Source organism: Cavia porcellus, unplaced genomic scaffold (genome assembly GCF_034190915.1).
Source record: "Cavia porcellus strain 051 isolate PalLab524CR breed Dunkin Hartley unplaced genomic scaffold, mCavPor4.1 scaffold_2, whole genome shotgun sequence".
NCBI lineage: Eukaryota > Metazoa > Chordata > Mammalia > Rodentia > Caviidae > Cavia > Cavia porcellus.
The window spans coordinates 93,549,618-93,569,891 of NW_026947485.1; the positions used below are offsets into that span (position 1 = coordinate 93,549,618).

Consider the following 20,274-nt stretch of genomic DNA (forward strand, 5'->3'; position numbering starts at 1 on the left):
AATTCTAAGTATGCATAATCCTGAGGGGGGTGACTGAAAAGGTTAACTTGAGGTTACTACTCCCAGCGGTGGTTGAAACGTTGACTCTAAAGCCTGAGGATGAGGGTCCTGGCTCTACCTGCTACCCAGCTGCCTTGAGTGCTGTGGCACAGACACACTCTGCCTGCCTTCCATGCAGAAAGGATTGTGCCAGGCTCGTTTTTTCCCCATATTTCACAGCCCAGCAACTCAAAGCTGCAGGGGCGGGGAGGGGGAGATGGGATTCCCATCCCCAGGGACCCCCTTGCCCTCCTATCCGGGTAGGATCCGGGTTCACTTTTTTAACCTTCAGTCTGGACCAGGGCTCTAGCACCTGACTGAAACCTCCTTGGAGCAAACAGAAGCCAGCTAGTGATCTCGGGAAACTTCCTCTGTGTGCTGTGTGTGTGTGTGTGTGTGTGTGTGTGTGTGTGTGTGTGTGTAGGGTTGGGAAGGTGTAAAGAGGCAGAAAGCTGGAAGGAAGGAGCGCTTCTGCCAGAGACGGAGAATTCTAATGCTACCCTGAGTCAAGACGATCCCCAAAGCGCTCGTGTACTACATGCCCACGTGCGTGCGTGCACCAGCGGAGCAAAGACCTGAGAGTCGGTGTCTGAGGCAGCACCAGGAGACGCAGAGGGACCGCAGGCAGGGCCCCGGCGAGCGCGCTGCCCTGGCGCTCAGCCCAGTGGCCGCCCACTGGCGGGGGAGCCGGGAAGGGGAGGCGGTGGCCGCGGCGGCGGCGGCAGGGTTTCCCCGGGCTTCCCCTCCCCGGGTCTCAGGCGCCCGCTGCAGGCCCAGCGCGCTGAGGTGGCGCCCGGGCGCTAGGGGTCGGGGAGTTCCAGAGGCGCCCCGGCTTCCCCGGCGGACGCTGCGTTCGAAGCGCCGGGAGCGGCCAGCGCAGCACCCCGGAGCCCCGCGGCCCCGGCGCGAGGTCTGGGCCGAGCCCTCCCCGCCCGCCCCCGCCCGCCCCCGCCCGCCCCCGCCCGCCCCCGCCGGCGCCCGCCTCTCGCCCCCGCCCGCGGCCTGGAGCGCGCCTCCCTCGCCGCTCAGGGTCTGGCGGCGGCGCCGGCTGAGCCGCGGGAGCCGCGGAGAGCGCCAGCAGCCGCTGCGGGAGCTGCTCCGGCCGCACCATGCGAGAGCTGGCCATCGAGATCGGGGTGCGCGCCCTGCTCTTCGGGGTCTTCGTGTAAGTAGTGGCGCGCGGCGGGCGGGGCGCACCGATGCGAGGGCCCACTGACCGAGCCTTTCTGCGCCCCAACTTTGTTTGCGCCGCTGCATCCCTCCCTCCTGAGCCTGGGCGGGAGGTCGCCTCCGCGCCTGGTGGCTGGAATGTGTCCTAGGGGACTCAGAAAAGCCCCTGCCTGGGACTCTAGACACAGAGTGACCCTCGGGGACCAAGGCCAAGGCTGGACCTTCTCGGCCTTGGCCGCACTGTGCGGCGGGTGTGCTGTTCTGATCTCCCCGCAGACGCCTTTCTCTGGCCCCTCACCACCTGTCCTGTCTGGGGAATTTAGGCTGCACCCGTGGCCTCGGACAGCTTCCTGACCCTCGGGAAGTTTCTCCCTTTGTGAGACCTTTCCAGGCCGACTCAGGCGGTCTTTGCTCTTGGTGCCATCCCCTCTCTCTTCCCCACCCCTAGCCCCATCGCCACCCTGCCTTGTCTGGGATCAGGCTGTCTCCTGCACCTTCCCTGACTAGTGCGCCCCGGGGTACCCCTGAGTGTTTTCCCAGGAGGTGTTTGCCTACTTCTCCCACTGGAAAACTGTTGCCAAGGAAGCTGAGGAACTTAGGGACTTCAGCCCGGGTGTGGGCTGTAAAGGTCTGTCTAAAGTGGATATCTGCCTCAGGTGTGGGGCAGAAGGCCTTCTGGGGAGGCAGTGAGGTGTCTTGGGGTCTCCCAGCGACTGGCACCTGGAGACAGCAGTTTCAGAAAGGGGGCGGGGACACTGACACAGATTCCTTGCGACATGTTTGAGTTTCCTCAGCTGCCCCGGGATCCACATCAGCCTCCAGAGGCCCAAGTGGAAAGGAGGTGTCCCATCCCTGTTCAAGAACAAAGCCCAGACTCCAGCTCACTCTGCATCCTCCTGTCCCTCTTTTGCATCCACCTCTGCACCTGTCCCTCTATTAGCAGGCCGGGTTCTTTCTGTCCTTCTGCTCATGACTCTTCTGACACGTTTTAAAAATTAAAGTTGCATGAACTTTCCGGTTACCACTTTTTGGGTCAAACCCCCAGCAAGACAAAGTGGAAGCCCCTCTCTGAATTTCTGCCCCAACCGGATTCATCTACGGCAGGTGTGTGGTGTCAAAGATGACTTCTGTTCTTGCAACCCAGGGTGTACACATGGAAAGAAATGCCCTTTTTTGCATGTGTTTCTTTACTAGGGATTAGATTCATCCAGAGTGTTTATTCACACCATCAGAAAAGGCCATGAGCTCCCCCAGATGCAGGCAAGCCCCCCTCTCCCGCTTTCTGACTGAACACTAGTGTTATTCACTGAGAAGAAGGACTGAGAACTTCATTTGGCTCCCAATGCATTTGGAAAAAAAACAGAATACTTCTCCCTCCTCTTACTCTATTTCTCTACCTTTGGAATATACATCAAAACTAGCGATCGCTGTGTGATCAAATGGGGACAGTTTCTAGTTGGCAGAGAGGCTAAAACCTCATTAAATTATTATGTGATAGAAATGATAAAATAGTGTTCAGTGCACAGCAGAATTTAACATTTGTTGGGTGACTGCTTGTGTGAAAAATACTGAAATAAAGTGAGATCGGCACTTAGTCTACCTGTTTCCATTGCTGCAGGGAATTCTTATGTTAAAAATGGTCTAGTAAAATGTAAAATATTTATATTGTTTTCAAGTTTCCCTTCAAATAGCCCCCCAGCCACTTATGAGATGTTTACAAATATACAATGGCCTGTGCAGTGAATTTAAAAACTTGGTAATTATTGTTTATGTGCTTCAGGCTTCCACTAAGAGTGTTATGTAAAATCAGACAGGCGTTTTACATCCTTTTTGTTCCAGAGTTCCCCCTTGTATTAATTAATGTAGGATCTGCTGTCATCTCCCCCAGTGGGACACAAATGGGTATTGGAGGCATTTTTGGATGATTACATGTTTCATATAAAATTGGAAATGTTAACTTGTAGGTCTTTTTTCTGCAAAGACTGGCTTTGGCACTGATGCAAGCCCCCCCATGGGGGTGGGTCTTGTAACTTCTGATGCTACTATCGGGCAGATAGTGACTTCCAGAAGACCCTAACAACACAGACACAGCTGACCTCTTGTTTTCTCAGAGAAGTTTTTGATGCCTTGACAAAAGCTGGCTTTGGAGGAAAGTTTCATTCTTTCTTTCGCCAGTGCTGGAGGACTGACAGAAATTGGTGGGTTCTATGCAATTCTGCCCATGAAAATTACGGTCTTCCCAGCTAGAGGAGGACTGTGTAGTTTGTTTGGGCAAGGCAAATCTGATTTCCCTGCTTCAGGGTCCAGTGTAGCTGATGTAAGTCATCACCTGTTTTGGCTTGGCATGTTTCCCAAGATGACAGCCTAGTTTTGTCAGGGGGAAGTACACCTTACTTCTACAAATTCATGCTGTGAAGAAACTTTATCTGTAGATGTACTTGTTTTCTGACTGCATCTGTCCCCTTTGAGGAGCAGGGATTCCTGCTCCCAAAGATTCCAAGTTAGACCTAGTAAAATGTATTTTGGACCCATAGGTAATAGGGATGTAGGTATTTTTGTTTGTTTGGTTTGTTTTATTTTGGAAGTGTCTTCTATTAGCAGATCATATGTGGTACTAATGTTTTGTGCAATGAAGATTCCAAGAGGAAACTCTGTGGATAATTTTCATAGATGCTCAGAGCCTTTTGAACAGCCCTGCCTAAGATCCTCAAGTAGCTGGGAAAAAAATTAGCAGGGCTGGCATATAAAGTTTACCCTAAGGAAAAGTAAATGGTTACCCAGTGTTTTGGAAAAATAAAAGTTTATGTGTAGCTTTGAGGCTACCTTTAGTGTTCTGAAGCTTATGGGCTTGGGACCCTATTGCTCTGACTTAGGGACTGGGCAAAGGGAAGAGCAGCACCTCGGGATTCCTTCTGTCTGCTGCCACCTGAGATCTCAGGAGGGATTTGGTGAGTGCTTTCACCAATACCAAAGGTAGACCTGGATTACACTCACCAGCACGTAGCTGTTGGTCCCAGTGGTATATTATTACTAGTGTACTATTTTGCTATCATCTATAAAGCATCTCTTGTTTATTGACTTCTTACTACACATCAGGCAGTAATGAAGACTGTCACAAATGCCATTTACCTAATGAGGGAGCATACTGATATATGTTTGTCGTAGGTTGAGAAAACTGAAGCACAATCAGATTAAGAAGCTGCCCAGGTTATAGAGCACAGAAACAGCTCTGAGATTTAAATTCAGATGCTGAAGCTATATAGTCAGGATCTCATCACCTCTCTTCAGAAAAAAATGCAGCCAGAATTGGTCAGTTGAGGGCTTACTGTGTGCACAGAGTATGCCACATGATTTCTCTTTGAAGCCTCTTCTCACTCTGAGGTGGATCCTGCATTACTCCCAGTTTACATTTAAAGAAGCTGGGTTTCAGAAAGGCTGAGTGACCTGCCTGCTTGTTCAGCTAGGCAGAGGCCTAATGTGGATGTAAACAGGCAGTGGATCCTTTATCCCAAAGCCATGAGCTGCCGAGATAGAAAGTATCCAGTGCTGAGGTTCACAAAAGTGACAACATCGTATGAGCAAGTCCCTTCTGTTACCTGTTACTTCCAGAGAAGCAAGGGTATGTGGTCGAAAGTAGCCATGGGAACAAATACCATTTTAGCTCTAAAATTAAATTTTAGGTTGACTCTTCAAAAATGAAGGGAAAACAGGGATGGTTTAAACTCAGTAGAATATGGGACTTAGACTTGCTGAAAAATTGGAAGGTAGGATATAGTCAATGAGTAAACTGCTGGAAAGAAGTTAGATGGCCATCAGACACAGTTCAGAAAGTCCTGCCTTTGCAGCACTGTAGAAAGGACCTGGAAAGACAACCACCATGAAATGCTCAGCTGGGATGAAGCTACCTGCCACCACTTGTCCTCCTGGGTTTCCGGCAGTCCTCTGTCCCTCTATCTCTAGGCTCTTTTCTTTCTTTCCTCCTGATGGCTCCTGATTCTCTCTGTAATATTCTACCAGGTATAAATTTGCTTTGGATTCTGGGATGCTCAGGTTGTGGCATCTGCCTCATCTCAAATCAGTCCTGCATCTTTCTTTGACTACACAGGAAATCTTTGTCAGGTACTTGGAATGAGAGAAAAAAGGCCTGGAAACCTCCAGTGAGTGTACTGTCCAGTTGAAGAAGTGAAGAGTAGTCCACTACGTACATGTTCCCCCTAATGCAATTGCTGAATTTGAAACTTTTACCTTCCTACATTTCTCTTTTATCACCCATCAAGTTGCCAAATCTTTATTTGGCACCTTTCAGATGCCAGTATTATATTTTTTCCCCTGCAGTAAAAAGTTGGATTGGTGTAATTCTAACAAGACACAGGGAAACTTGGTGCTGTAACTGGTCTAGATGACTTGCTTGAGAGCATTAGATAGAAGGTTCATGTTTGAAATATTGACACTAACATCTTTGTCATTATTGCTCCTAAGAATGCTGTCTGGTGTTGCTCCTAGAGTTTCATTCCAGACTGAGACAATCATCTTAGTCTTAGTTGGAGCAGAGTACTCAGTTTTACTGAAAAGGAGGGATAATTAACCCTGGAAGGGATGATAAGCACAAGGCTGGTGCTAGGGAAGGCTACTAATATCTAACCTGAGACTTGACCATCTAGTGTCAGGTGTAAATGGCCTGAGAACAAGGACATTGCTACAGAGCAAAGGCCCAGAGGCATGTTTTGGGAGGGAATCCACCCTTATTAGGTGTGGTCTCAGGTTATGCTTTAGGGTTTTAGGATATACTAAGAGTGGAGTCTAGGATGAGAATGTGAGAAACCGCAGACCCCTGCTGGGTCATACCATAACTGGGAGGTCCCAGAGATTCAAAACTAAGAGTGCTGTGGTCAGATATTTTCCGAGTAATAGAAAGAGACTATTCCATTGGTCATGCAGGCCTCGTTCACTTTTGTGAGTGACAGTAAACAGCTCCACCGCTTCCACTCTGCTTTACCACTCTCTGAGAGTCTGTCTTTTATTATGCTGTGCATTATGGCCTGTCAAATCCATGCTTTGCTCTGGACTGTCAGCGGCTGCATTCTGGGGACTAGGGTACATCTTTGTCTTCCTCACTTTCCTTTTGTTCCACCATTGGTCTAGCCATGAGCAGGGTCAGTGTCACTTGACCAGATTTCTCATGATCTTTTTCCTAGAACTATGAGTCTTTTGTATCAGTCCAGAACAAAGCTACTTAAGGGTGGTATGCTGACTGCCCGATCAGGCTTCCCTGAGCCTCAGATCAGATGTTGTTATGTTGGTATTTGTATGGATAAAATTAAGGAAAGAGCCCTGGAATCTGCATTTTTATCAAGCAGTTCTTCCATCCTTCAGATTTGGAACTACTAATACAGTCATTTCAGGGTCTCTTCTGGTTCTTCTGACCTTTCTGCCATGCAGCCAAACTTCCCGACCTCCCCAATCCCTGTTGTGGAATGAAATGAGGTCAGGTGATGAGCTCTGATCAGTGAAACATGGGTGGAATGACAGGAATCATCCCTAAATCAAGAAAGCATAAATCCCCTTCCTTATGGCATAGAGTTCTGTGCTGACATGGCAGAAGTCCAGAAGAGAGAGGTCAGGATGACGTCCCTAGATGGTCATGCAAGTGGAAGTAAACCCTGGTGGGAGATGAAGACGGGAACTCAGTGTTAACTGAGATGTAGGGGTAGTTGGCTACTACAGTGTAGGTTTATTATAACTAATATACCTATCATAACTTTCCTTTTGTCAAATGAGCAATTGTCAAATGAGTTGTATAAAGCAAAATGGTATAACAAAAGGCCATGAACTTTAAAGCTAGCCGGGTCCATGCTTGAATTTTGGCTTTGCCACTAATCAGCAAGATGCTTGAAATCTCTCAATCCCAGTTTCTTTATTCGGGAAGATAAGATAATACCTATCTCACAGGCTTGCATTAGATAAGATGCTATTAGTGCCACAGTATATGCGATTAGGTGTCTTCCCACTCTTGTTGATTCTGATCACATATATGTAGTATCTGTGAATGGAATTGTAGCATGGTGGTTATGATCATGGCCTTTGGATGTGGGCTGTCAGGATTTAAGGATGAATTAAATTTCTGACCTTTTACAACAGTGATTTCAGGACAGTGGATCAAAGCATTATCACCAAAGCTGGGTTGAATAACGTAAAGAAAATACTCTGTCCCTCTTGTTGATTGTAAAGTCTTTTTTTTTTTCTACAGAGATTAGTCAAAGCAAGTCCAGGGAGCTCTCACCATTGGATGCAGGCACAGAGGATCATGTGTCCCTGAGCTCTTTTTCTCTCCTTCCTGGGAAGATATTTGTCTGTTTGTCTGATAAACACAGCATCTTTTTTGTTTGAGATATTATTTGCCACTGTAAAATGAGTTGCCTTATCTAGAATTCTGAGAATTGATGGTTTTTCCCCACAGAGAGATAGATGCTTATAGCACAACAAAAAGAGATCATTAGTTTTAGGACTCGTGGCTACAGTTATCTCAATTAGTTATAAAGGTTATACCTTTTTTAGAATCACACAAGGCTTGTAAAAGCTCAGTATTTCTGTTTTTCTGGGATGTGTTTATAAATATGAAAATCATCTTAGCAATATTGCTTCTTTTAAAAATATCACCCTTGATGTTCTGTGTAGAATTAGAAACATTGCTTTGCACTGAGGAAGCTAATTCAGATGGGGCTGCTGCCTGTTGGCATGTCCTGATGTGTTAGCCAAAAGCTAGGCAGGTGTTAGGGGAGCTCTGAAATTTTTGGGATGACGGACAGGCAGGGGAGAGGAGCTAGCACAGGAAGCTCAGAGCCTTATCACAAATCATCCCACAGAAGCCTACCTGCTCTTCTGTCTCTGCTAAAGGCAAAGGAGCAAGGGAGAGAGGCAGTTAAGCTGCAGGGGCATTTAGCTTGGTTTTCAGAAAACTGGTAGTCTTCTGGTCAGTAGTAGATATTTCTTTCTGCCTTACCAAAGGACTTTTAAAAAGACATGTTTTTACTGAAGTATTAGTCTGAACCATATGAAATTGCTGATATCTGCCTATTTTGGACTATAAAACTGGAAATTTCATTCAGTTCAACCTAAAAATAACATACACAAAGAAAAATGCCCTATTCATAATTGTACCACTACCTGGACAGCGCCCACCTTCCAAGTCTACCTCTACTATCTGAAGGTCACTACTACCCTAACTTCTAATGCCAATTTTAAACTCTATATAAAATGAAATTTTAGTGAATGTATGTGTGTGTGCATACACGCGTGTGCATGTGTGTACATGCATCTTTGTGTATTTTGGCTTAGTATGTTTTGAAGATTCCTTTGCGTTGTCATGGCCAGTTATAGCTTGCTCATTCTCATTCCATGGTATCGCTATATCCCTATTTATTTACCCACTTTATATGTAAGGATATCTGCATTATTTATTGTTTTTGTGATGAAGTATAAGGCTGTTGTTGTTTTTTGTTAAACATATTTGTAACTTATGTGGGGTATATATACTTTGGAATGGAAATTCTGAGTTATTCTCTAGAGATTTTAAAAGAAACATTTGACTAAAAGCAATAATCTAGTCTTGCATTGCACTGATTTCCAGCTGTTTAAGCAGCCACCTTGCATAAAGCATATGAGTGCCTGGGAAGTGAAACAAAGAAGCCTAAAGAAGATTGCCATACTGTAGAAGAATCCTGACTCTGTGTATGTAAAGATGCACACTGACTTTTTCATTTATAAAATAGGGACACAGTCTCACCTCTTTTTCTTTATTTAAAGAGAGAGAGAGAGAGAGAGAGAGAGAGAGAGAGAGAGAAAACAAAACAAAGCTGTAAAAGGGTACAAGTAATACAGAATTTCAAGAAAAAATAAACAGTAAGAAACCACTAGTTAATAGATTACATATTGTCGTCTTAGAAACAGTTGTCCAAATTACAAAATTAAAGCATACAAAGTGGACATTCATACAGTGAGATTGCATACAGTTCTGTTAATGACTCAACAAAAACTCAGTAAATAAAACTTTGTAAATAAATGGATGCATATGGTTTTCTATCCTACACACTTAAACATACATGCAGTTATATCCTCTAGATCACTTGCTTTTCCTCTCTTTTTTTACAATAACAATTACACTTTTTGGGTTTTATTACTCCCACAGTTTTTATAGCTTTTTTTGAAGAGAAAAAAAAAAAAAACCAAACAAATGTGACAAAGCAAAACAGAGCCAGTTAGAATGGAAGGATGGATATAGTACATGATGCAAAAACAGAATACCAGGTCAACAATGGTTACCGTTGTGCCTCTTGCTATCTTAAAAAGAGTTGCCTATATCATCAGGTATAGTAGAATTGAACAAAACAGTACAGAACAAGACCAATAAAACCTACATTGGAGACCTTATAGGACTTCAAAAGAAGATAATAGTCAAACCATAATGGGCATCATAGTAAATCTTATTGCCCTCAAAGTGGTTGCCTACACCCTAAAACTTGATATTATCAAACAAAACAGAATATAGTAAAACAAGTCAGAACAAGATGGGGAGAGCATTACAGGGGTTCAAACAGATTAACAGGAAAACAAAAAATTACTATAATATATCCTGCTATTTTTTACTTAGTTTTCCCTTAATTAAAAAAAAAATTAAAAAATAATTTTTTTTAAAAGAAAGGGAAAAAAAGGGAGATTGAGATAAAAGAGGACATAGCAACAGAACAACACAGGTCAGAACCGAACAATTTAAGCATCATTGTGTTTCACCACCAGATAACCTGACATAATAGTAGTCACAATAGTGTCTCTTTCCTTGAAATATTTGAGTATAACTTCGTATACTATAGCATCAAATATATCAAGACATTGTGAAGCCATTCAAGAGAATGAAAATATTACAAGGTATTTAGAACCAGCTAACAGAAAACGAACAATGATTTCTATATTATCTCTTTGCCTATAAAAAATTTTTGTTTATATAATCACATATAGTAAAATATGATAAGATACAATATGTTAAAATCAATGGAAACAGATGAACAACAGCTTGATGGGAATTTAAAACAAGATAATATTAAATCAGCACTAGCAATTATAATGCCTTGTTTTCTTCAAAATAGCTATTCGTACTATCACAGACAATAAAATCAAACAACCCAGATCAAAACCATTCCAATTAATGAGTGAAAACATTATATGGCTTCAAACCAATATGATTGAGAATCATGATTACCACATACTTTTATGTATTCTTATCATTTCTTACACTAGGGAAACCATTTGATGTTTATACATGTGAGTTTGATTTATTTCACTTATGAGTATGGTCTCAAGCTGCGTCCATTTATTTACAAATATCTCAATGTGATCATTCTTTATATCTGAGTAGTGCTCCATTGTATAAAAATACCACAACTTTTTTATCCATTCCTCAGTTGATGGACACTTAGGTTGTTTCCAAGATCTGGCGATTACAAATTGTGCTGCTATAAACATGGGTGCACATATATCACTGTGGTATGATGCTTTCAGTTCTTCTAGGAATATGCCTAGAAGTGGAATAGCTGGGTCAAATGGAGCTTCCAATCCCAGATTTCTGAGAAATCTCCAGACTGACCTCCATAATGGTTGCGCCAGTCTACACTCCCACCAACAGTGCAGGAGAGTTCCTTTATCCCCACAGCCTCTCCCGCATTTGTTGTTGGTGGTTTTCTTGATCTTCGCCATTCTTTCAAGAGTGAGATGAAATCTGTGTGGTTTTAATTTGCATTTCTCTAATGACTAATGATAATGAACATTTTTTCATGTATTTATTTGCCATTTGTATTTCTATATCTGAGAATTGTGCATTCATCTCAGATGCTCATCTTTGGATGGGATCTTTGAATTTTGGGGGTCTGATTTTTTAAAATTCTTTATATGTTTTAGACAAAAGTCCTTTGTCTCAGGGACAGTTCACTAAGATTTTTCCCAGTTTGTGGGTTTTCTTTTCACTATGCTGGAAATTTCTTTTGACGTGCAGCAACTTTTTAATAAGAGATGATACCAGTTATTGACTCTGGGAAGTATTTCCCATGCAGTTTGAGTCCTGTTCATGAATTCTCTACCTTCTCCTATGTCTTCAAGGATTTACCCAATTTGTCTTCCAATAGATTTAGTGTTTCTGTTTTAATATTTAGATCTTTGATCCATTTAGATTTTAGTTTAGTACATGGTGATAGGCATGGGTCTAGTTTTAGTTTTTGGCATATGGAGAGCCAGTTTTTCCAACACCATTTATTTAAGAGACTGTCGTTCTTCCAGTGAACTTGTTTGGCCCCTTTATCAAACATAAGGTGGTTGAGTGTGTTTGTAGTTGTGATTGTATCTTCTAATCTATTCCATTGATCTTCAGCTCTGTTTTGGTTCCAGTACCATGTTGATTTTACTACAGTTGCTTTGTAGTAGAACTTCAAGTCAGGGATTGAGATGTCTCCTGCCTTGCCTTTGCTGCTTAGAATTGTCCTTGCTATTCTAGATCTCTTCTTGATCTAGATGAATTTTAGGAGTGATTTTTCGAGATCTGTGAGGTATGTTGATGGTATTTTTATCAGGATTGCATTGAATCTGTATAAGAGTTTTGGGAGAATGGCCATTTTCACAATATTTATTCTTCTTACCCATGAGCAAGGATGTCTTTCCATTTTCTGAGATCATCTTCAATTTCATCTTTCAGTGCATTATAATTTTCCCCATATAGGTTTTTCACTTCTTTCATGAGAATAATTCCTAAATATTTCATTTTTTGGTTGCTAGAGTGAAGGTTGTGGCTTATTTCTCTCTCTGTGATTTTGTTTTTGTTTTTAGTGTATAGGAATGGTATTGATTTTTGAGTATTGATTTTGTACCCAGCCACATTGCTGAATTCATTCATTTTATCTAAGATTCTTTCAATGGAGTTTGGGAGTCTTCTATGTAGAGTATCATGCCATCTGCAAATAATGATAATTTAACTTCTTCTTTTTCTATCTTTACGTCCTTTATTTCTTTCTCTTGTCTAATTGCTCTGGCTAGTATTTCCAGTACTATATTAAATAGGAGCGGTGATAAGGGACATGTTTGTCTTGTACCTGATTTTAAAGTAAACACCTTCAATTTTTGGCCATTTAGTATGATACTGGCTATTGGTTTGTCATAGACAGCCTTTATTTATTGAGGTAAAGTCCATCTATTCCAATTTTCTGCAAGGTTCTTATCATAAATGAATGTTAGACCTTATCAAAAGCTTTTTCTGCATCTGTAGAAATGATCATGTGACTCTTACTTTTGGCCCTATTGATATGGTGGATTACATTTATTGATTTACGTATGTTGAACCATCCCTGCATGCCTGGGATGAATCCCACTTGGTCATGGTATATGATATTCTTGATGATTTGCTGCATCCTATTTGCCAATATTTTATTGAGGATTTTTGCATCTGTGTTCATTAGGGAGATTGGTCTGTAGTTTTCTTTTTCAGTTATGTCCTTCTCAGGTTTTGGTACTAGAGTAATATTTGCTTCTAGGAATGATTTAGGAAGGGTTGCTTCCCTTTCAATTTCATCGATTAGTTTGAGGAATGTTGGCATAGGTCTTCTTTGTATTTCTTGTACAATTCTGCAGTGAATCCCTCTGGGCCTGGGCTCTTGTTGGTAGGTAAGGACTTAATTACGTTTTCAATTTCATTAATAGAATTGGGTTATTCAGCACTTTTACATCTTCTTGACCTAGCTTTGGTACTTCATATGCTTCTAGGAATCTATTTCTTCTGTGTTATCAAACCTTTGAGAGTAGAAGTTTTCGAAATCAGTGTTGATGATCTTCTGTATTTCTATAGGGTTTGTAGTGATTTCACCTTTTTCATTCCTAATTGCATGAACGTGAGTTTTTTCTTCCCTTTTTAAAATAAGATTGGCTAGGGGCTTATCAATTTTATTTATTCTTTCAAAGAACCAACTCTTTGATTCACTGATTTTTTTGGGTTGTTTTCTTAGTCTCTATTGCATTGATTTCTGCTCTGATTTTTGTAATTTCCTCTCTTCTTTTGGCTTTGGGTTTGACTTGCTCTTTTTTTTTCTAGATGTTTGAGGTGTAACATGAGGTTATTTATTTGTATTCATTCTGTTTTCCTGATGTGGGATCTCAGTGCAATAAATTTTCCTCTGAGGACAGCTTTCATTGCATCCCACAGATTCCTGTAAGTTGTATTTGTGTTTTCATTTGTTTGTAGGTATCGTTTAATTTCTTCTTTAATTTCCTCTGTGACCCACTGATTACTCAAGAGTGTATTCAGTATCCATGTGTTTGTGGGAATTTTTCAGTATCTTTTATCATTAATTTCTAATTTCAGAGTGCTATGATCTGATAACATGCAAGAGAGAACTTCAACTCTTTTGCATTTATTTAAATATGTTCTGTGAGTTAATATATGGTCTGTTTTAGAGAAAGACCCATGTACTGCTGAGAAGAATGTGTATTCTGATGTTGTTGGGTGGAACACTCTGTATATGTCTATCAGGTCCATTTGTTCACAGGTGTGATTCAGTTCTTTTATTTCTTTGCTGATTTTCTGTCTTGTTGATCTGTCCATTGGTGTCAATGGTGTGTTAAGATCTCCTGTTTTAATTGTATTACTTCTAATTTGGTTTTTCATTTCTGTTAATACTTGATTTATATAACTGGGTGCTCTGGAATTTGGTGCATATATAATTAAGATAGTTATCTCTTCTTCTTGAAGTTTTCCCCTAACCTGTATGTAATGACTTTCTTTATCTCTTCTGATCATTATTGGTTTGAAGTTCACATTGTCTCCAAACAGAATAGCTACCCCCACTTTTTTTTGGGTTCCTGTTGCATGAAGTATTGTTTTCCATCCTTTGACTTTCAGTCTATGAGTATCCTTTTGGGTTAGATGGGTTTCTTGTAGACAGCATATGGTTGGATTTTGTTTCTTGATCCATTCTGAAAGTCTGTTTCTTTTAATTGGTGCATTGAGACCATTTACATTAATGGTTAGTTATAATTGTTATTTATTGGTTTATCTTTGATATGTTATCTTTCTGCTGTTGCATCTTTATCTTTCTGTTCTGTTTGTCTGCTTTGTTTAGTGGTTTTTTCCTGAGTCTATCTAAACTGTCTTTCAGTATTCTTTGCAGTGTTGGGTTGGTGATCATGAAGCTCTTCAGCTGTTCTTTGTCATGAAAGTATCTTATTTCTCCATCGATTTTGAAGTACAGTTTTTCAGGGTACATCAGTCTAGGTTGGAAATCATTTTCCTTTAGGATCTTAAATACTTCACTCCATGCTCTTTTTGACTTTATTGTTTGTGCTGATAAGTCTGCTGTGATTCTGATAGGTTTTCCTTTATAGGTGATCTGTCTTTTCTCTCTGACAGCTTTTAATATTCTATTCTTTTGCTCGATTTCTAGGATGGTGATTATATGTCCAGGTGTAGTTTTATTTTGGTTATTGCGATTTGTAGTTCTGTATGCTTCATTGATCTTGATATCAGTTTCAAATCTCATGTTTGGGAAATTTTCAGCTTCTATCCTCTTGACATCCTTTATGTTGCCCCCTTCTTTTTCATTTATCCCTATCAACCTTATGTTGTTTTTCTTTGCATCATCTTGCAAGTGTTGAATAGTTATTTCCTGATTTCTTATTATTTTTAACAGATCTTTCCTTTCCTGTTCACTGTCTGCAATCTTGTCTTCGAGGTCTGAAATTCTATCTTCACATTCATTGAGGTGGTTTTTACAACTTTCAATGAAATTTTTGATTTCCTGTATATCTCTGCATCTGCTTTATATATTCTGTTTCTTATATTGTTCATCCAGGGATTCTATCTTTTTGTTTAGTTCCTCTAATTTTTTAACTGTGTCTTCTTTAGATATGTTCAGCATCTCCTTCATTTCTTTTATCATTTCTTCTTTTACCTGAGAGATTATATCTAGTTTGAATTCCTTTAAGGCTTCCCGGAGTTGCTTCTTTATTTCAGTTACTATTATTTCAGGTATTTCAGGCATGTGGCATATATTTTCTTCTGTGTACATGGCTCCTAGGCTTTCTAGTGTTGTTCCAAAGCTTCCCCTGCGTGTGTTGGAAATTGTCTCTTATGTTCTGGACTCCTGGGACTCCTCTTGTAGTGTTGCTCCCTCCTTGGGCAGCAAAGCCCCCGGATTAAAAGAAGGTTACCAGGCTCCTCTCAGGTAGACCTAAAGCTTCCTCAAGCTATACAGCTCCGGCCTCTGGCAGCAAAGCTTCCCTGAGGGAAAGAAGGCCACCTGGTGTGGTCCAGGCAATCCCAAATCCCACTAAGCCCAATCTAGTGTGGCTGCAAGCCCAGCGGGCCCCCAACCCCCTAAAGCAAGGATCTCATACTCTCCCGGGGATTGGATGTTGTGTAACCATCCAGCTCCTTGGATGGCAAAGCTCCCCAGGCTGATAGAGCATCCCCCTATGGCCTAGGTAGGCCTTAAACCTACTCAGCAGGGTTGTTCCCTCCTCCAGGTGGTGGCAGTAGTGCTGGTGTTCTCCAGGCCAAAAGAAGGTCTCAGGCAAGGTTGGAGCAGTTTCCTGTAGCTTGGCCCAGCTTCTTCTTCCGGGTGGGCAGCTGTGGTGTGGCCTTCGGGTGAGAGAGGGTGGTCCACAAGGCTGGAACGGAGACCTGCGGCTTGGCCCATCTCCCTCTTCCCAGCTGGCAGCTGTGGTGTGTCTTTCAGGTGACAGAGGACAGTCCTCAAGGCTGGAACGTGGACCTGCAGCTCAGCCCAGCTCTGCGGTGTGGCCTTTGGGTTAGAGAGGACGGTGCACAAGGCTGGAAAGGAGTCCCGTGGCTTGGCCCAACTCCCAATCTAACCTCTTAAGAGTTTCTATAGAAATTAGGTAACATAATGTGTGATGAGTTTCTTATATAAAGAAGGTAAATAGTATGCGTGAACAAGTTTCTTTTCATTCTTCTATCTCCTTTTCTTCTTATGCCTGAGATTAGAACATTAGTCAATTAAAAGATGGCTAATATCTCAATGACATAATAACAGGGAAAGGGCCTTTCTCAGCACCACGGGATAGAACTGAGGCTCAGACTGGGATCTAGGAACTTTGGGGAGGGCATTCTGAATGATTACTCAAGAAAACATTGGTAAATTGATTGTTCATATATATGTATATACATTCATATATGTGTACATTGATATAAAGATAATATATGTATATATAAATATTGATTATATATGTATTTGGCATTGATGTGTGTCTCTGCCTTAGTTTTAGGGAGGGTAGGAGGTGGAGGTGGAAATCTTTAACACTTTCTATGTGCCAGCTTTGAATTAGGATGGTTGAATTTCTACAGCTCCATTAAGAAGTGGTGTTTTCCTTTACACGAAGTTATGCTCATATTTGGAGAGCTCTTACCAACCAAGAAGAAACAAGAAGAGAACTTCAGTAGAAATATGGGCAATGGAAATGAATAAGGAGCTAATAAAAACACAAATAATGAATATGACTATAAATAAGTGACTTCTGTGGAAATGTGAGATATGGCCCCAGCCAAAATAATAATAATAATAATAATAATAATAATAATAATAATAATAACAGCGCTGAATATAGATTAGCACAAACTTTGTATGTGCTCCTGTGACAGTGTGTGCAGCCATTGAAATTAGTTATGTGATTAACTATCAGTTGATTTGAGAAGACATTTGTTAACTGTTGCTAAGTGATAAAATGGCTACATAAGTGCACGTGTAATGCAGCAATGTACTATATTCAATTTGTCTTTTTGTCTACAAGAAAAAATGTCTATAGAGATCCACAACAAAATCTTATGGTATTTTTTCCAGGCTGATGGGATTATATAATATGTATTATTTTTTCTTCTGCCTGCTTGTTAGTGTAGTGTTTTATATCAAACATTTCTTACTTTTATAGATAATCAGAAAAAAATCAGTATGCATGCTTACCCTTAAAGAAAACTAGAGAAGCAAATGCCAGTCTTTTTGAAATGGGCATTGCATGATTCTTTGTTACTGATTCAGGAATATTGAATGCAGTTCAGTGTCAAAAATCAGCATTTCTATATTTTACACCAATTAAAATATTTATTTTTTATTTTAAAGAGAAAAAATAAACAAAAGTATTTAGAGAAGTCATAGAGTAAATACTAAAACTCAGAATGTGTACATTTATGTTGAAATGAGTACTCAGATGCTGCTGATGGAACTGAGAATGGGCATAGACTTTTGGAAAAGCAGTACTGTAGTGTATAAGTGGATATAAAATAGTTCCTTCTTTTTTGATATAAGAGTACTGGAAAAAATACGTCAAAGCACTAAACTAAGAGGTAAAAAATCTCCATTGCTAAAAATTTTCATTGTTTTATTTTCCCTACAAAGTATGGTAAATATATTTATGGAATAAAGATAAATTAATTTAAACTCATGGTTAATATTTGAAGGTAATTTGGCAAATTATGCATACATGGGTAATGTCATAACCATTGAAGGAAGCATTTGGAAAATTGTGAAAAAACATGGTGAAATTTTATAATAAAATATGAAAAAGCACTATATAGAATATATCTCAGAATAATAAGCACTTGAAGTATGTCTGCTTTGAGAAAATATTAGAAAAGAATACATCAAGGTGAATGTTATAGAAATAAATATTTTATCTCATCTAAAGAAAAAATTTTAAAGGTTACAAATATTTATCAAATTAAAGAAATACCAAAAGTGCAAAGTTTCTTGAAACTTTTCCTTTCACCTTTCTCTATTCTCCATTCCTTTTATTTGTTAAACTTTTATGTAATTGAAAAATGGAAAATAGATTTTAGTACAAAATTTCTTATTATGTATTGGAGTTATTTCCTACCTATATAGATCTCTTGATTCATTTTACTGGCTGTATGGTTTTCCACTAACTATTCAAGGAATTTTAGAACATTTTCATTTTTGCCATGACAAACACCATTACAGTTGTGCATAAATTGCAGTGCACCTGTTTATTTATCACTTTCTAACAAACTTTTACAATTAATTTTCCAGATCAAAGTCCTCATGTGTATTAACTTTCCCATTGCTGAGGTACAATACCTGACACCCACAAACTAAAAGAGAGAAGGTTTAACTTAGCTCGCAGTTTCAGAATATTCAGTGTATGGTAAGCAGGCTCCCAGGCAAAAGCAGCGTAATGGAAGGATGTTGCAGAATGAAGCTGCTTAGTTCATGACAGCTGGAAAGCAGAGCAGAGGAGCAGTGCCAGAAAGGGGTAAGTGGGCGACTCTGTGTAGTTCCCAAGGCCATGCCTCCATGATCCACCCAGAAACACTCAGAAGTGTTCTTTACTAATCTGCTAGATATTTCTTAACCCAGTGAAGTTAACGTGTCAGTATTAATAGTATATATTTGGTTGGACACTGATAAGTCGCTCTGTTATATGGCTGATATTTACATTGCACTGACAGCATATGGAGGTGTCTGTTTTTCTAGCGCTGGATGTTAATATTTTATACCTTTGTCATGGGAGGTAACATTTGGTTTCCTTTCCAATTTAATGTTGAACACCTTTTACATGTGCATTGGACATTTATATTTCTTCAGTAAAATACTTGTTTTCCCTTTTCCCCATGCTGCTAATGGACCTCTGAATTGATCTTAATGATGTGTAAGGGTGGTTATAGATATTAATCATTTCCTTCACGTATTGAAAATATTTTTCCACATTCATGGTTGTGTTTTAGGTTTCTTTGTGATTTCTGTTAGTATGTACATGCTTTAATTTTTAAGTAGTTAAAATATGCCTTTTTTTTTTTCTTTTATGGTTTCAGTTTCACTGTAATTCTACTTAGGAAGTCCTTTTTTATTTGAAACAGAAATACTCTTTTGTATTGCTTAGTATTTTATACTTTTGTTCTTTAATTTTCATTCCTTTGTCTATTGGTTATTTTTCACTTGTATGGTATGGAAGATTCAGTTTTTTAATCAAATGGTTTGTTAATTATGAAATAAACCATTGTTTTTGATGAGGCCCTTAACCGATGCAACTGACTTAGCTGATCTGACTCAATATTTTAATTGTTGTAGTTTCATTGATACTTAGATATGTGTAGAGGAATGGTCCCTAGGCCTATACCTGTGCCAGGACTGTGCAGAGGGCAAGAATGCCTAGATTAAAAACATTATCCTGCTGTTTCTAGTTGCATGGACTTGGGTAGGTTGTTTCTTCTCTCTGTATTTCAATTTCCTAGTCTTTAATATGATGGTGATTAGTCCTGAAACAGTTGTTATATTGAAGTCAAAAGTACGGATTGTTTGATTTCAGTGTTTTATACTTGATTATGATTTTCTGTGTGATCACACACATGCTTAATTCTTTTGTAAATTTACACAGATTGAACATGATGAATATTCTCTATTTGGTGGCTACAAAATTCTAAGTACATTATAGTAAGTTGACAGTGCTGTTCAGATCTGCTAGAGTCATACTCTTACGTGTGTTCTAAACTTGTTTCTTCAAATGTGAAAATATACTATTTATATCAAACTAAAATAATTAAGGTTTTCACATGGTGTTGTCATTGCCAATGAGGAGATAATTAATATTTTGTCTTACTTCTGCCAACTTATTCTGTGTTTTCTTTTTGGGGTGTGTATTTTCATGTTTCTCCCCCTGCTATGAATGTGTTTCCCTAAAAAAACACGTTGGAAATTTAAGTACCAATGCAGTTGTGTATGGAGACCTAGTGGAAGATATTTAGATCATGAGGGCTCAGCCTTCCAACATGATCTGATTGATGCAGATTATGAAAGGGGTGACACTATGCAGATAGACCCGAGCTCTCCCATGCTTTCTCTTGCTCTTCCTTCTGCCACAGGATGGTGTAGCATGAAGGCCTCTGCTACACAGAGGCTCTTCAGTCTTGGACTTCTTTGCCTCCAGAACTATAAGAAATAAATCTTGTTCTTTGTAAATTACCCAGTCTCATACATTATGTTGTAGAAGTGCAAAATATTCTGAGATCAC

General features: G+C 40.1%; 1 protein-coding gene across 11 annotated transcripts in view; it reads left to right on the forward strand.

Moving 5' to 3' along the window:
- The first annotated feature begins 440 nt into the window (after nucleotides 1-440).
- Plpp4 (phospholipid phosphatase 4) overlaps nucleotides 441-20,274 on the forward strand; it is a 167,439-nt gene continuing 147,605 nt past the window's right edge. For 3 of the 11 annotated variants that reach the window (XR_010046254.1, XM_063244851.1, XM_063244850.1), the window contains exon 1: nucleotides 451-1,204. Coding sequence is in view for 7 of the 11 variants with exons in the window: in XM_063244851.1 (XP_063100921.1) it covers nucleotides 578-1,204 (627 nt within the window). In the remaining 4 variants the exon portion in view is untranslated. Of the gene's footprint in view, nucleotides 1,205-20,274 lie in introns of all 11 variants that reach the window. The other 8 variants (XM_063244853.1, XM_063244848.1, XR_010046253.1 and 5 more) reach the window with 7 other exon arrangements.